Genomic DNA, 17,581 nt, shown 5'->3' on the forward strand with positions numbered 1-17,581 from the left:
GTTTCTTTCTTGTCAGTTTCCCTATCGTAAAATAAGTCAGGCATAATATTAGTGTTGCGGTGGAGAGTTAGAGAGCTATAAGTCAGCGGGGGAGACGAGGTCGAGGCGAGAGCGGCGGCGGTCGCGGCCGCCGGCGCCGGCCAGTTGGACCGACGACGACCGCTGCAGCGACGAGGAGCGCGCGCGCGCCGGCTCCGATTTCGACTTCTTCACCTTGCTCCCGCCGCTCGCCGGCTGCTTACCTTTCAACGATGACACCGACACCACCACGTCCGTCGACACGCCGTCTTGTTCTAAACAGAAACACTAGTCAGTCATGATATAAGGCTGCCACAGAAAGCGGAGTGGCGTCAATACTGACCTGTCCGCTTGATGACCTCGCCGGCGTTATTCAGAAAGAACTTCGGTTTTGTTTCCTTAAGTGATTCCTGTACAATGTAATCGGAAATTAGAGCGAAACAAGATTAGGGAGAGTCATGTTTTTAAAGATATCTTTTATGATAGGTTTGCACGTACCTTTGATTTACTAGATTTGGAAGCAGAGTCAGTGCTTCCGCGCCACCACGGTCACTGGATCTCACAGAAACCCCGCCCGGGCTCTTTGCCGGGCGTGGAGGGTTCGCCCTCAAGCACATCACCCTCGGGCTTCGGCGATCCCGCGCCGGAAGTTGTTGCTCCACTAATCAAAACAAGCATTAAACATTGTTATTAATTCAAGCTTAAAACTATTAGGTTTTACTGCGAAGATGTTTCATCACTTCTTGTTTTGGACTTAGTTGTACGTACGTACCTAAAGATTTGTATACCCATATTAAAAAATATTTAACTACAACAAATATAGAACTGAGTCACATTCTTACTTAACTTATGTGAGACAAAAACAAGCAGAGATCACACTCGTTATTTATCCTAAATAATGTGAATACGATTATACTAACGTCATATCAACTCGCACAGTGTTGCTGTTATTGAGATTATTCTGCTGGTTGCGCATGGCCAGAGTCGAGACCATCGGCGGCCGTTGAGGCTTATTTGCCAGAAGTCTCTCGATTTCAGACATCACTAAAGGAGTCAGCTGCGGGACAATCTGAAGCAAAAACCATACAAAAATGAGAAACATTCCACTTATACAAATAAGAGGTACATAAAGTATATAAAACAAAAGGACGTTTTTATGTAATTTATCTGTGAATGTTTAAAAAGCCTGTACTGCTACATACTTTAAAGAGCTGACTTATAAAAACGCAAATTGTTAAGATAACACAGCATGTAACAAACAGCCAGGCTTTTTTTTAAGGGTCGTTAAAGTAACTTATTTACTAAAATTCAGACCTTGTTAACTTTGTAACAAAATTATAATTGACAAGATTTAATTTTTTTAACATCTGTTAATTACTACAGGAATCGAAAGAGTTTTGCCTCCTGAACATGGGAAAATATTTATTATAATTGATTTCTTCATATTAAATTAAATACAAAAAATTTAAAAAATATGTCTGAATTTGCTCTGTTTCCTTTGCCTTTATCACCAGAAAAAGGAGCTGTCATAATTTTGATATTGTCTCTATGCAACGTCTACGTCTGATTTACGTGATCTTTTTTTAAGAGACTAGACAAAAGTAATGGATCTATTGTGTCGTAGTTTTGGAGTTATGCCCTTTTAGAATAAGCACATCTTAAAAAAATTGTAATAAATTAATTAATAGTTGTAGCGAAATTTTAAAAATATCAGCGTTTTTCTCTTTCCAAACAGAATACAGATAACGAATCAAATTAAAGTCTTAGAAATATGAAATCTTGTCAATTGCCAGCAATGTACAGCAAAGTAAATTGACAAGTAAGTGTAAATGACAGCCACCCAGCCTATTGCTTACCTTATATTTTCTCTCTGTGTATGTTTTCTGTATCGCTTACTATTTCTGGTGTACAATAAAGAGTCTTTGTATTGTATTATTACTTGTCAATTTAATTTACTGTACATTGCTGGCAATATTGACATATGTACGTTACGGCACTAGACTGGCTGTTTGGAACAAAACGCGCGGCGCATCAATCATCAATACGTTACTAACGTTACTTTGACGCAACGCAACTCCTGTCACGGACATCAAAAAACTATACTGAAAGGTTCACAAATCCGCGCTGTGAACAAATTTTGTGCGCTGTTTTTATGTAAGAAACATGCAGTCTATACATAGATGTCGATGGCGGACAATTATATTTTGTTTAAAAGTTTACAGTCTGAATTTTAGTTTATTAATTAAATTAGTGACACGGTTAAGTTACAGAAATACGTTACTTTAACGTCCCTTAAAAAAATCCGGGCTGCCGATAATACACTGTATTATTTAGCTTACTTGTAACGCATGTATATTTTCTTTAAACTGTTCCACGCTGGTAGCGCCTAAAAGAAGGCAGTTGACCGATTCATTTTTCAAGCACCATGCTACTGCGAGTTGACTCATCGAGCAATCTGAAAAGGTTTTATTTTTAAAAGCATTTATTTAACTTGCAATGTATCTTGTTATTTTCAACTTAAATGCAGGATTCAACGTAAGACTACTGAGAAAGTAAGTTGATGATACGTACTTAATGAGTTTGCCAGATTGGATAGGTCTCGCAGTTTGTCTCCGTACGTCCGAGGTTCTTCTCCTGTAACTTGTTCTTTGCTGCCAGGACTCCGCAATTGCTAATGTTAAGATTTTTATTTTTGAATTCAATATTTTGTTTTTACTAAATTATAAAGAGTCAGTAAACAATAATTACGTCAGGTACGGCCAAGTCTTCCTCACACCAACTGAACGTGCTATATTTTCTGTTGAATCGTGATTTTGCAAAAAGTCCTGTGATCTCCTCACGACCCAGTCCTTTACCAGTTGTAATAGCTGACCATGCCATCATTCCTGCAAGTTTCATAATACTTAGGTTTCAGTTCTACTTTCTTTCCATGGTACTCTCACATTACAACAACTTGTTGGTACTTTATTATACACAAGTAATCAGCTATGCAAATGCTGAGAGTGCGTTAAAATTGACTTGCAAAATTTAAACTATGTTTATTAACAGCACTTTACACGGTACATGGAACACGAGTGTCACGCGTGTACACACGAAGTGTATTGAATAAAGTGTCGTTGTCTGTTTGAGTCTTTAGTTATCAGTAAATATTTCCTGATCAAAAAACCTTGTGGCGGACTATACAAAAATAAAGCTCAATACGTACCGACTCCTAGTTTATGGTATAACTCTGGCATATACAATTCGGGTTTCTCTCGGCAGAACATATGGTACTCTGTCTGTTCTACTATTGGAGTTATACAATTAAACTGCCGGCAATTAGTGTATGCATCCATTATCTGAAATCAATACCATTGTTGGCTACTTAACTATTCGTACTGGTAAGGTATATAATAGTCCACCGAAAACACCACAAGCTGTTTCAGACTCAATAAAAACCGGCCATTAGACTTGGCTGTATGTATACGAGTACGACTTGTGCCAACAGTTCCATAGCCTTTTTAAGTTTAAAAAAAATTGTGACTGATTGCAGGCGCGCTAATTTATTATTGTCGAGATAACGCGCCTGCAATCTTTTTAACTTTTGAAATTTTGGCTGACTATAAACTATGCACTTCACCTTCTGATATGTAAAGAATAATGACAACTTTTACGGACATTTTTGAGAAAAACATGCTCGAAGCTGAATTAACTGACCTCTGCAGGAGACCAGCGCGCTGTTCCCCAATACATGACCCATCCTTGGTTTATGACAAAATTCATAGCCCGGACCAATTCTAAAAATAATTAAAAACGTGACATTGAGTGATATGACGTATAGGAATATGTACCTATACGATATTAGAATGATACATTCACAGTGACCCCTACTAACCTTCCATTGGACACACGGGGTCCACTTTGTGTAAGAGCACTACGTCGATGTATTCGACCTGCAGTCGGGCCAGGGATGCTTTAATGCTTTCAATTATATGCTTACGAGATAGACCTCTCTCATCCGACCTGTCATTAGCAAACCTAATGAATAGATAGTTCGTAACACATTAACGGGCAAGCAGCGCTAAAAGCACACATTTATAAGCGGAAGTGTAAACGGTGACAGCAAACGGTTGAAGAGCTATGTAAAGCATTATTCACTCATCTGTAGTAGGTGGGTACTTTTTGAAATAATTTATGCCTGTGGCAGCTATATTAAATTACTACCGTCGTTACATACACATTTAATCATAACAGTTGTTAGCTTACGTGACATGCAATCGTAACAAATGCTAAAAAATATTATAAGTACACATGTATAAGTTTTAGTGACAAAAAGGAAAACAAAACACTGGAGCAATAGGTACTTACTAACACAAATTAGAGAAGACGAGTATTTGGAAAGACAAAGGTTGATCAGTAGGATGGCTTGTTGGGCCACTGTTGTTAATTTACGTAGGTACATTAAACTAGAAGGCTAAAGTAAGTTGTTATAACTAAGTAGGTTTTGGTCCTTTCAATTCATGGCAGCCTTAAAAAGTAAAGTGTACAACGTATTGCGAAATGATGACGCACTAGGTTCGGTTCCTAGTCCCAGCTTTACTTTTCTTTTCTTTATGATCTAGTTTCGGTAAGTAGGTAGGTATAAAGTGAAAACGAAGAAATAAAAAAGAGATTGAAACTGATTGTCTGCTCGGAAGTTAAAGTAGGTAATACATTTTATTAATTAATATGTATAGATTTACTACTTGCAATATAATAATCACAACTCAAAGATCTCCTTTTAAAAATAAAGTGATTTTGAAGCATATTGTGCCAAATTGCATTGTATCTGTTTAAAAAATTAAGTGAATAAAATTGTTAATTATGTTTGCAACTATAGGTAAGTAGGTGTATAATAAATTACTATTTAAACCCCACAAGTTAAAGGCTAAAAGCCTCGTCTAATTTTTGAAGTGCAAAGCAAATTTGACAGCGAGAATTAATAGTTACTGCTGTAGAGATAACGTTGTTTTCGCTGTTTTTGTATGGAAATGTTATCTCAAAAGCTACCACGCACAGGAAGAAAACTTCGATAGAGATTAAGTAATCCAGTTATAATACACACATTTAACACTGTAATGCACATTCACAGAGTTGCATTATCTAAGTGACTTCTAAAAGTATTAAGTATAGTAAAAACATACACATCTATAGATCAACGTTCATACAGCGCACCATATCATCAAACAAAATCTAGGAATACTATAAACAAAAGTCATGCCAACTTACTTGGTACTCCAGTAAATCTTTGTCGTTATTATAATGCTTGTCCGTCTGACGTTTATTTTCTTTAGTATTCTTCCTAGTTCGGCTTCACCTTTTGCTGAACATGATGAATTCAAATTAAGTCAATTAAGTCATTGACATACTGCGAGCTCATTTAGCGAGAACTAATTCGCCGACAATAGCGCGGTATAATAAATAACGAAGGGGCCGAATTATTGTCTGTGAATTTGTTCTCGCTTAACAGCTGGGATTATTAGCGACCCGCCCCGGCTTCGCACGGGCAAAATAAAAATAAAACCGGCCAAGAGCGTGTCGGACACGCCCAAAATAGGGTTCCGTAGCCATTACGAAAAAAATAAGTAATATTTTTCTGAGGATTTCGTATTTTACTTATACGGAATCTTCCAAGTTTAGGTATATTTTATACCTTAGGCTGCTATTTAGGAGTAAACCTACTAATAATTCTCAAGCAAACTTATCCGTTATAGTTTTTCTTGAAAGTTTGATATACTTACTACCATCCTGAATTTTTTCAAATTTTCCACCCACCGGTTTAGATTTTAGAGGGGGGACGCTCGATTTTAATGAAAATTTGCACCTTAAAGTTGAATATTTCGCAAAAAAAAACAATAATTAATAAAATCGTCTTAGCAAACCCCTAATGGTTTTAAAATACCTATGCAACGATACCCCACACTGGGGTTGGATGAGAAAAAAAACACCCGTACCTTACGTCTATGGGAGGTACCCTAAAAACATTTTTTTTTTAAATTTTTTATTGTACCATTTTGTTGGCATAGTTTACATAAGTATATATCCGTGAAAAATTACAGCTTTCTAGCTTTGATAGTCCCTGAGCAAAGCCGCGGACGGACGGACAGACAGACAGAAATGGCGAAACTATAACGGTTCCGTTTTTGCCATTTGGCTCCGGAACCCTAAAAACGGCCAAGTGCGAGTCTGACTTCAGCACGAAGGGTTCCATACCTATACAACATTAGACATTAGCAAAAAACGGCAAAAAAAACACGTTTGCTGTATTTGAGCCCCTTAAATATTCATTTTATTTTATTTTAATTATTTATTTTTAAGTTGAATGAACATGATAATAAATATTTTGTGAATATTTCAAGCAATTACGAGAACCTGTTGCCGTTATTAATATCGAGCGAAAACGGCAAAAAAAAACACGTTTGTTGTATGGGAGCCCCCCTTAAACATTTTTTTTGTTCTGTTTTTAGTATTTATACACAGAAATACATCATCTGTGAAAATTTCAACTGCCTATTGACAGACAGACAAACGGACAGTGGAGTCTTAGTAATAGGGTCCCGTTTTTATCACCCTTTGGGCGCAGAAAGAAGTCTCTTTCTTTAGAAAGAAGTCTCTAATCAAGGGCACTTCACACACATTTTTCAGCTCCATTTCCCAAAAACTACACCCGAACCCGACCCGCGCGAAGCCAGGGCGCGTCAACGTAGAGTAGGGTAAACCATACAGTAATTGGCCACGATACAGTAATTGCCCACTTGAATTAAATCAAAAATTTACAAAGAAAAGTGATGATAAATCATAACAAATAGTGCTAATTATTATAATAATCTAGTCGCTTTTATCATTAAATTATTTGTGCTATTGTTGTTTCATATAAAAAAATCAAGTGGAAAATTGCTGTAACGTGGTCAATTACTTTATGGTTAACCCTAAATGCATTTTTTGGTTATTCCCCTCGCTAAGTGTGACGTAATTAATGGATGACCCCTTAGTATTACGAGGCATGGTGCCAACGACAGAGGCTATTGCAGCCGTGGGCCACGAGGCAACGGCGACTGTCGACACATTGGCAAACATTTTCGGCAAGGCAGTATGCCAGTGTGTAATTGTAATTGCGCGATGAATACAAATTGCTGGACTGTTTGCAGTCTTATATGCAAAATAACGCTTAAACTGCAAGTTTGCCCTTGGCGACATGCCACCCTTATATAACAAGTTCAGATAAATCACTTACTTACCGCAATGTGCCTCTGACAAATCGAACAGATTTATTCCATTCTCCAAAGCAGTAATTATGATATCCTCAGCATAATCCTCGTTCAGCATGGTCCATATCCCAACACCAATATTGGGGACCCGCAGGCCAGATTTGCCTAGATTCTTGTATCGCAGACCGGGAGTCACTACCGAAGGCATGTTGGCGTGATTTCCCATATACGTTGACATATGTCGAGATACGGTCATTTCCCCAGCTGGTGAATGCATAAAATGATGACTACTCAAGTGTGGTAAATTTAATACAGGATTTAGTGAAATAGTTACACAAGTGCTACGTATCTACGGCGTAGACGCTCTACGGATGATCAATACTTTTTCAATTTACTAAAAGTTTAACAAGAAAAGAACTAGGTACTTATTTTTATTCATTTCAATTATATACTGAGTAACTAAAATAATGACTTGCCTTGATCAAGCATTTGTTGTGAATTTGCACTAAAATCATCCATACAATCGAGCGAAGCAATTGGAGCGCGACATCTAGACAAATAAAAAATTCAAACGTTAGTTTCACCTTTTGATGTTTGCTATATCCATGTGCTAAGTATTGCTTATGCTATTTTGCATGTACTTATTTATAGTATCAACAATACTTTCGTATTTTGAGATTAAATTCCTAGTGTTGTGTTACTACTGACATTATTACCCAGCTACTTATTTTTAACAAAAGCTAGATCTGCTGTACGTAGGTACTTAGTGCCTATTTTTATGTCTACGACTAACATTGACAACTATGGTCTACTGTTACTACCATTGCGCCGTCTACGCACCACGGTAATTTATTATTATAAAACATAAACAGTTCTTTAATAACTTTAACTAGGTAGTAAAAAGTGATTATAAAAAGTAAAAATTGTGTTTTAATGTAAAGCAAAATCGAATAAAATTACCAAAAAAACTACTTTCTTATTCATTTAGTCATGTCCTCGATGTTATTTGTGTTTTTCGAGTCAAATCACTTTTCAGTACGAATAAAGCGCAAGTAAATATCTAGTGCCGTTTTGTTCTAAAATTGTAGCTAGTAAGTATTATTACGAGTAGGTAAAGATATATAATATTATTATTACCTAGTCTCAGTAAGATTGAGTTTATGCTTATGAATGTTGGTATTGTGGTATTAGCAACGACCATGAATGTAATTCATGGTGAATACAGCGCAAACTAAGATAATGATCACAATTTTTATGTATTTTAACGTTTATAACATTTTATAAATATCTACGAAATCAATAACAGTGATAAATTACAATCGAATAATCAAGGTATTTTTTTAACTAAATGATGGGTTCTACGATAAAGTACTTTAAAAGTTGACATTATTCTTTACATATCAGAAGTGAAGTGCATAGTTTATAGTCAGCGAGAAATTAAAAGTTAAAAAGATTGCAGGCGCGCTAGCTCGACAATAATGAATTCCTGCAATCAGTCAATTTTTTTTTAAAGTTAAAAGGCATGGAAATGTTGGCACAAGTCGTATACAGCCAAGTCTAATGGCCGGTATCAGATATTTATTGAAAGACTTTCTAGGGTCTGAAATAGCTTGTGGTGTCGGTGGAAAATAACTGCAGTTTTGATGAAAAAGGCGAAAGCATAAGAAAAATAGAATAAAATTAAATTTTACAATATATTTTGAGAAAAAGTTTATTCTATTTCAGAATTATTCACCATTTTGAGAAAAGCTTTATATTAGTCTCGGCTGGAATAGCAATTGCTGGCTTCGTATTAGTTAAACGGACTCGCAAGCTCGTCCGTTTAATACTCATACTCAGCCAGCTATTGCCTACTTCCAGCCACGACAATATCTACTATTAGACCTATTTATTTACGAGTGACTTTGATGTCTAAAATATGCGGATGTCAGTCTGTCTCTCACAATCCTCTCAGTTTCGCTATAATAAGCATGGCACTGAGGCGCACGGTATTATCAGCCGCAGGTTCACACAAGAAGCTTGCAGGCACTGGTAGCGAGGAAGAGGCAAGAAACGGTGTCGATGCAACAGTGCGAGACAGAAACAAAAGATTACCGTACCTGCGTATCACGGTTGCCAATTTTCCCAATGGCCCAGCATGAGACAAGCCAAGCGGTCATCATAAAAACTCCAGTATCATCAACCGACCGCTAAGTTTTACCAGGTATCATCTATGTTCTGTTCAGCAAGTGTTAAAACTTTTCGATTGGACCTCAGATACTGCGTTTTGCTGTCGGTACCTACTGGCATGCGACGATCGCGGTGCGCGATGTGGCGGAGTGCGCTGTCAGCTTTACTTGCCTTTCGCTTGTGGGAGAAGACAAAAGTATTCGAACCTTCTAGTATCTCAGTGACATTTTCGACTAATATGTATAAGTTTTAAACTGTATTCTATATGAAGAACATTTGTTTTAAACGTACGTAGTTAGCCCTTAGACCATAAATTGCGGGTTCTACTGCACTGCAATTCATGTGCATACCTTTTCTTTTGGCTTTGCCGTCGTCGGGTCAAAATCTTTATGAATTATATGAATACACTCAATTTTATTTGCTTATGGTAGGGATATTATTCCACCGTAATATAATTTGTTATTCCACCGTATTCGTGCTTAATAAAATCCTAATAATTTTCAAATTAACTTCATTTAAGTAAGTATTTAGTTAAATATAGGCATATTATTTGGAAGTTAAAGTGGCTCCACTGTCATAGATATTCCTTAATTAGCTGTAGCAACTAGTGTCAGTGGGCCGTAAACTAAACGCAGCAGATGGGGGGCGGCGCGCGAGCGGTCCGAGTCGACGTTTGTCTTCTCCCTCGGCGGCGGCGGCGCTGGCCGTGGCCTGAGCGAGTTACCGATAGATGGTGGGCATGTTGGAGTCGACGGAGGCGCTGGCCGGTGGGCCCGGCGGCGTGTGCGGCGTGCAGCTGGACTCGCTGCGCGACATCTGCGAGCCCTCCTTGCCGCCTCCCTCCGCCCCCTTGTACTGCATCTCGTGCCGCCTCATTCTCCTCCTACGCTTAGCAACGGCATCTCAACACCCTACAAAGGTCTTATCTGTAATGAAACGTCACACCACCCCACACGGCTGCCTGCAAACCGACCCCCGCAATGAACACGAGATCGGTTTCATAACACTCAAGGACAGTAAAGTAAACATAGAGAAGCATGCATGCCCTACCGCTGACATCTAACGCTAGTCCGCTAAAGGTTCAGGAATTTAAGTGATTCACATCGTTTACATCTAATCTAAGCACTCTCAAAATTCACAATTAAAATTATAAAGGAGGAAAGTAGGTAACGTTATTAGTGGTTGACATGTAAGGGTTTCGGTTGGTGATAGGCAGTGGCTGCACTCACCGGGATGCGGTCGGCGGTTTATGTACTGAGCATGAGTAGATATAGCCTAGCTGGGAGGTTGAGCAGCGGACTGGCGCCGCGCAGGCCACGGACTGTATTGCGGCGCGGCGCGAGGGCGCGGGGCGGGCACCCTGCGCAGTGCAACCCCTGATATCCGCACATGCGCACACCCCAACGCCGTACTGACCTATTTCCAGACTCAGCCCCGGATGAATACAATCTAGTCTCAGGTCACATTGTGCATGCACATATCTCACATCTCCGATATTAGTGCCGTAATGGACTTTTATTGCAAGAGAAGAGGGCGTATAATTTATACCATACCACACATACACATACAACCCACTCTGCTGCGGCTCGACTGTTTTCTTTTTAATTTTTATCCAGCCTAAATGATATTATTTAAATGAAAAAATATATAGATCAATTAGATCTTGTAGGTATACTCACATAGTTACTGTAAAAATCAATAAAATGACAACTACATAAAAGTGCGGGATCCCCTTTAATAGCATTATTTTTTTTAGACTATTATTGTTTTGCATAATTGATTTGGCATAATTTGTATTGGTATAATAGTAGCTGTCGCATAGTAATAGGTACTTTGGCCTACATATTAAGCTATTAGAATAATTTCAGTTGGACTAATTTGTGTGTTTGAAATTAGACTTATACACATTGTGCATATTATTGTTTGGGCTATTGATTATTTGTTATAAATGAACAACAAAATATTAGGTTAGGTTAGATCACGTTAGGTACATCAGGTTAGGTTAGGTTAGTATGATATCCAGGCGCGAAGCGCCCAAGCATTGGAGAAATAGGATGTCCGCTTCGCGGACCTCCGTCGACCTCGCCTTAGTTCCTAAAGCAAACTGAAGCGGCTTCCATGAGATGAGAAGACCCAAAAACGGAAGCGGTCAAATGCGCAGGATGGTGGTCGCCATGGCCGAAATCGTTCGGATCATCATCATCATCATCATCAAATATATTTTAACACAAAACTAACCTTGTCTCGTAGTGCACCAGGTTCGTGATTGTGGTTATGCACTTTGTAATGATGCAAATTTATTATTATGACTTTTTGTATTTATACTATTTGACGTTAGATCATGAAGATGATGCTTTATGTTTTTATGCTTTTTAATTTTATGCGTAAAAAAATATGTGTAATGATGAGTATGCACATCGCTAATTCGGCTAAAAGCAATTACCTATGCGTAAAAATAGTATTACAAATAATTTTATGGCATCCAATAGAGAACCTAAAAGTGCATAACACAGTCATCTATCTGCATTTATATCTGCCACAGCGGAGCGTGCAAAAAACACGTCCTACCGGCCCTAGAAGTAGAGTCGTATCAGATATTTATCCACGCTTGTTGTATCAGATATTGGTTCTGGTGACTGTACCTACATTAAAAGTAAAAGTAAAAAAAATAGTTCCTGCTCTCCTAATGGTTAGAAGGCACTTAGTACAAAGCACCAGAGTAATACGTACCCATAGGTATTCAATAATGCAGTATGAAGGATGGATAGGTTTCTCTGGCGCTAGCAGCAGTGATTCCTTCGACTTCACGTCTGTGCTGAAATTATTCGAGTGTAGTTGGTATATGGCCTCACCCGGGGCAAGAGGGCGCGCGGTCCAGGTCGATGCGCATTTGGGGGCTGACGTCGTTAGCGGAGGCGCGCCAGGCGCGGGGCTCGCCGCCCTCCGCGCCCGGCACCTCGCAACAGTCGCTGTCTACAGATTCGTCTGTGTCATTAAACAAATCGCTTACTATTTGCATATTTTTCTCCTATTAATATATTAAAAAACGAATAATTTTGGAATAAGAATGTATATTTAATATCTAAAATTTAGATTTAGATTCTAAATCATCATAATAACTATATACTTACCTACACCTATCGCAGATGAAAGCATATAAAAACATTATCTACGGCGAATAAATATCGCACAAGTAATTGATAAAAATCGGGTAAATTGAAAACTAGTAATTTATTCCTATCCGTCTGTTTGCTCGTTTCTACTTAATTGGAACTATTGGTGTTTGTATAGTAACGTACCTCTCCGGTTGCTAAGTCTCGAGAGGTTAATCCAGTTGTCGCACTCAGTGATGCTCTGTATGGAGTGAGGCTTCGTTAACTGAGCGCTGCAAGCTTTCTTCAGCATGTACTGTAGATATAGAATTTAATATATAAAACTATCCATAAGTTTCAATGGGTGATACGGGTGGGATATTGCCGATAAAACGTAAGTTGTAAAATTCTCAAAGGGATTTCAAGTCTTAGCACGCGTAGAAAAAGGCACGAACTAATTTTTTTGTTAGACATCCATATAAATTATTTTAATATGACAAAGGTTTCATATTGGCTCCACAATCAAAGCGCGAGACGGTACAAAAACATCACATGTAAAGCGGCTACCACATGGTGGTTCCGAAGTTTAGTGGTCAGGTCACCTTGATTGAGTCGGAACCCGAATCACTCGAGTAGACGCACTTCGCGCCAGCCTTCAAATCGCTTTTGAATGTTGGGATGGGACACAATGTTCCGCGACCTTATTGAGTATTAGGGACCTACGACTTAACTATAGGTGACCTGTTATCATAGCGTCGGAACGGCCGTTTGTTTTCAATTTTCATAATGACCATGCAACTATTGAACTAACTTACCTTGTAATGTGTGTCTGGTATAGAAGGGCGGCTATGGCGCCACCTGGTAGCCATGCGCGGTAGTTCACACAAGCCATGATGCGACCACGACGTATTCATGCCACGCACCTCTTCCACGGCTTCAGCTATCTAATTTTATGGTGCACGCACAATTTACGTTGTGAGAGAGAAAATGAATACATTTCATACAATCTCAAACAAACTTGGATTTTATAATTACTTGTTCTTTTAAAAATTTAGCAAATAAGTGTTTAAAAGCTTTTATTCAACTTTCAGTATTTGCTTGTTAAGGTTAAATCTCGCTACGAGTAGACGAATTTTGTCTAAGGATTGACTTAAAATTATAGTAGGTATGGACATGTAATTCGGATGACAATGCAAATGTATAATCTTTAAAAAGTAGAGTCAGCCGTATTTTTGTAAGGCTCGCAATGCTCTGCTTGCAAACTACTTACTTCGTCTGTCAAATTTCCTATTTTTGGGATCCAGAAAATATTAGAATAAAAATATCTTCCCCTTGTTTTTCTTTCAGTTTCATAATTAATTATTTTGAAAACTGTTTCTAAACCAAACTATATTACATTGCACATAAAAATAATTCCTAACTCACCTCTCGTTTTTGCTCTGCTTCTGCCTCGATGGCGCGTTGGTGTAGCAGTTCTATATCCAACTTCCGGTCCTCCTCGGCCTCCCGCGCTTGACATTCTTTTTCCTGAAGATTTTGCTCAAATACTTCAAAATGTTCTACAATTCCTCATTTAATGATATACGATTTATTATTATAAACAATGCCATTAAGGCCGCTTTTCCACCAGATACGAGAGGATGTGTTCCGAGGTATGTGTTTCTCATGAACCAATAGAAACGCTACATTTACCTATCCTCGCACGGCACAGCTCTATTGGAAACAGCTGATCGAAGCGAAACGCAGCCTAACAAAATCATGTTCTATCGTGACCTACAAGGAAAACAATCTAATTTCTAAAGCCCATCTAACTTGCACAGACCAGAGGCCGTAATGTCTAACGCGCTGACGTTCGCGATCACATTCACCATCTCATTCTACCCTAGTCTTGTGCCGTGTGACAGAAAGAAGTGGTGAAAACGATCGAGATTACAATTGCGTTAGACAATGAGGCCTCTGGCTTGACTAGACTACATAACCTTGAGCTAACTGTTACTTAGGGGTTGTGTCAAAATGTATGGTACTGTCATCTCTTATTCCGGGTAATTTTTTTTGAGCCTGGGCCGTGCATCACGCACTTGTGGCCATAACTGTGAGTGGAACGGTCTCAGGGTCAGAGGGGCTACTACGAAATTCGAAAGTCGAAGTTCGTGTCGTACCGTCCCTTTCACTCTTGTATTAAATAATATAACGGGACGGCAAGATACGACTTTCGAATTTTGCATTCCGTGGTAAAGGACCAGAAATCAAATCGCTCGACTGTAGGTAGTGCAGCATTACAACGCTGCATGCGAGTTGCTTGTTGCATACTTTTTGGTCATTTTCCAAGCATTTTTACTGGCCGGTTGTGTGCTGGCAGTTAACTCTTTTATATTACACATTTGGTTTCTGATTTGAAATTTGAAAATTAAATTCTTTGATTCGTTGGTTCGACTGATGTTTTTGTTTTTGGCCTCGATTCTTAGATCACATGTTGGATAGCGCAGAGCTCTCGTCCGAGTTGGAATTTTGATTAAAAAAATATTCTGCAACCAGTTTTTCCTTTGGTGTAGTGATTGATACCAGTGTCAGTACAAGTGATTTTACCAATTGTGTGTGGCCGGCTTGTGCCGCAAGATGTTAAGCGTTTGCCCGCTGCTTTTCTGCTGCACGCCCGTGTGACGGGGCGTTTTAACGATTTCTCCGATACTGCCGATTTTCATCGGGTAAGTTTTGATTCCGTGGTTGTCTAGGGACGTGTTAGTTTGGGTCTTTTCCTTGTTGTGGGCTAATTAAAATTCTCTTTTCAGTCCTACCTACACTCCTACTCACATCCTGATCTACCACCTACTCGTGATGGGTGTCGCCATGTGGTTATTATCAGCACGTTTAATCTCGGGAGACTGGAGCGTGTGACGTCTACTGCTCCGTGGGATCCGTTAGCGTGGAGGTTCAGAAGAGCATACCGTTTCGTAGTGAACTGTTTAAAAAGAGTTTAAATAACCTAATCATCCCTATAAAAATAATGCTAATAATGTTTTGCTAATATCATATATGAAAGACAAACGTATAATAGTTTTTTTCGCTCTCATAGATTTTAGGTTGGTCACCCGGTGAATACATGCATGTAGTCATTAGTACTAGCTTACATCATATCAGGGATTACCTTAGCTTTTGATATTGTCTTTTGTATAGGTTTTTAGGGGATGATTCCCTTTTCAAAATTTCAAAAAAAGGCCTTTACAAAAGCGCTTTCTACACTGTTAGTGGGTTTTATTTGGCTTGCGGCTGATTAACCTTTTTTCATAACCGTACAAATTATAATTTTCTTACGTACCTAATTCACTAACAGCTCTGTCTAACAACGTGTGATCCCAAAATTTGTTTATTTTTCGGTGTTTTCTTTTTTTGTGTTTATTTTATATATATCTTTTGTCTATTTTTTTGTGTTTTATAGTTATTTGTGTTTTTCTTTTATATATAAAGTGCGGCTGTTAAATTTTTAAATAAAAAATGTTTACTGCAAAATTCTACGTTTTTGATTTATGTCAGCTTGCTTAGGGTTCACGGGCACCTTATGAGCTCTTGGACGTTTAAGTTATGCTGCAGTAGGTACAATACCTACTTAACTATGAACAATCTGCAGTCCAAAAGAAATTACCTGCTTACAGTCGTAGAGAGCTCCATACTGGAACGTTTAATACAGCTCTATCTAAAGCAGTGCTATCCAATCTTTATAATATTCTCTTCATTTCAAAAATAATTCAAAACTCCTTGCTTTTCCCAAATAAAAATGAAATTGAACCTCAAAACAAAGCGTTGCCGTTGGTACAAAATGTACCTAACGAAGTAAGTAACTTATAGCTTCCTTTAATGAGGGACGTTGATTCCCCAAGCGCTCGTTATTCACAGTCTAATACCTATTTAACTTTGGCCTGACGCACTGCCCTGCGTCTAGATTAAGGTAACTTTTAATGTTTCAGTTAGATAGTTCTTTATAGTCTAGCTAGAATCATATGGATTTGGGTAACATAAGAAGATAATAGAAGAAAACGAGCCTATCAATTCCTTAAAGGGTCGGCAACGCACCTGTGATTCCCCTCGTGTTGCGGGTGTCCATGGGCGACGGTGATCGCTCTCCATCAGGTGACCCGTCTGCTCGTTTGCCCCCTCGTTTTATATATAAAAAAAAAGATAATGGTGCTTAGGTAGATACTATTTGTACCTTTTGCATTTGACGCTCGTGCTCGATCTTCTGCTGCTCCAATTCTTCTTCGGGTATGGGCGGAGTCTCATCCCCACTAGATGTGTGTTTCGCCCCTGCCGATCCGACCACCAACAATATTTTTAATTCATATTGTTTCTAGTATCTAGATGCTTGAATAAATATACTGAACACAAACGTAAACCGCAAAACTATATTTTTTATTCTTGAAAATTCCCCAGTATAACGATTAATTAATTCTTCGCAAGCGAAGTCGCGGGCAACAGCTACATAGTATACGATAAAACAAAGAAGGATCCAAGGTGACAGTTGACTATCTGCCGGGTTACGGAAATAAAAATGGATTTATGTCCGAATCTAAACACTTAATTATCAATGAATTCAATGAAGTTGAAATTAAAGGGAGAATCAGAGTTTACACCAATACCAGATACTAGTTGTTCTTACCGGTAGGCGGATGATACGAAATCCAAAATTGGTGAGCCAGTTTTACACAATTTTCACCTAAATATTTGATGCTCGAACTTCTTGGAGTATGTCTATGGTTAATTCAAGGCGTAGACTGAATCGTGCTGTATAAACCGTGAAATTTATTCATAGATGTTTATTTTCATGGTTATGTGCAGTGAAGTTATGTACGAAACCGATTTGGCAGCGGCCCAATACTCAGCGGTTCTCTAAAATCTCACGGTGGCAGTACCTTCCGTTGTTACTCGTGTTCGGGTATTCACGAGAATGAAAGAGATGTACCCACAAGTGAGATGAAATGATCAACTGCTAAAGCCAAATTTTTAAATATGAATGAAGTAGTGTAGCGTCTCCGTTATGTAAGGCTGTTGTCGGCATGACTGACTTTTTTCCCTAGCTACTGC

General features: G+C 38.5%; 1 protein-coding gene across 6 annotated transcripts; it reads right to left on the bottom strand.

Annotated features, from left to right (window-relative positions):
- Nucleotides 1–361: 361 nt before the first annotated feature.
- Nucleotides 362–17,258, bottom strand: Hk (potassium voltage-gated channel subfamily A regulatory beta subunit hyperkinetic). 6 transcript variants are annotated; one of them, XM_074098109.1, is made up of 18 exons: nucleotides 17,157–17,258; nucleotides 16,710–16,804; nucleotides 13,931–14,032; nucleotides 13,321–13,449; nucleotides 12,713–12,821; nucleotides 12,266–12,398; nucleotides 7,721–7,794; nucleotides 7,275–7,508; nucleotides 5,266–5,359; nucleotides 3,893–4,035; nucleotides 3,715–3,794; nucleotides 3,224–3,356; nucleotides 2,767–2,903; nucleotides 2,590–2,689; nucleotides 2,358–2,473; nucleotides 939–1,087; nucleotides 517–679; nucleotides 362–428 (listed from the first exon to the last, which is right to left on the bottom strand). In XM_074098109.1, exons 2-17 carry the CDS (start codon nucleotides 16,716–16,718, stop codon nucleotides 568–570), a joined length of 1,854 nt encoding a protein of 617 aa, XP_073954210.1. In that variant the 5' UTR covers nucleotides 16,719–16,804; nucleotides 17,157–17,258; the 3' UTR covers nucleotides 362–428; nucleotides 517–567. The 6 variants fall into 6 exon arrangements, with proteins under 6 accessions (XP_073954210.1, XP_073954181.1, XP_073954190.1 ...); XM_074098080.1 differs by lacking the exon at nucleotides 17,157–17,258 and having other exon boundaries at nucleotides 12,266–12,386; nucleotides 16,710–16,798; XM_074098089.1 differs by lacking the exon at nucleotides 17,157–17,258 and having other exon boundaries at nucleotides 3,893–4,020; nucleotides 16,710–16,798.
- Between the last annotated feature and the right edge of the window lie 323 nt (nucleotides 17,259–17,581).

This window comes from Choristoneura fumiferana, chromosome Z (assembly GCF_025370935.1).
Source record: "Choristoneura fumiferana chromosome Z, NRCan_CFum_1, whole genome shotgun sequence".
Classification (NCBI taxonomy): domain Eukaryota; kingdom Metazoa; phylum Arthropoda; class Insecta; order Lepidoptera; family Tortricidae; genus Choristoneura; species Choristoneura fumiferana.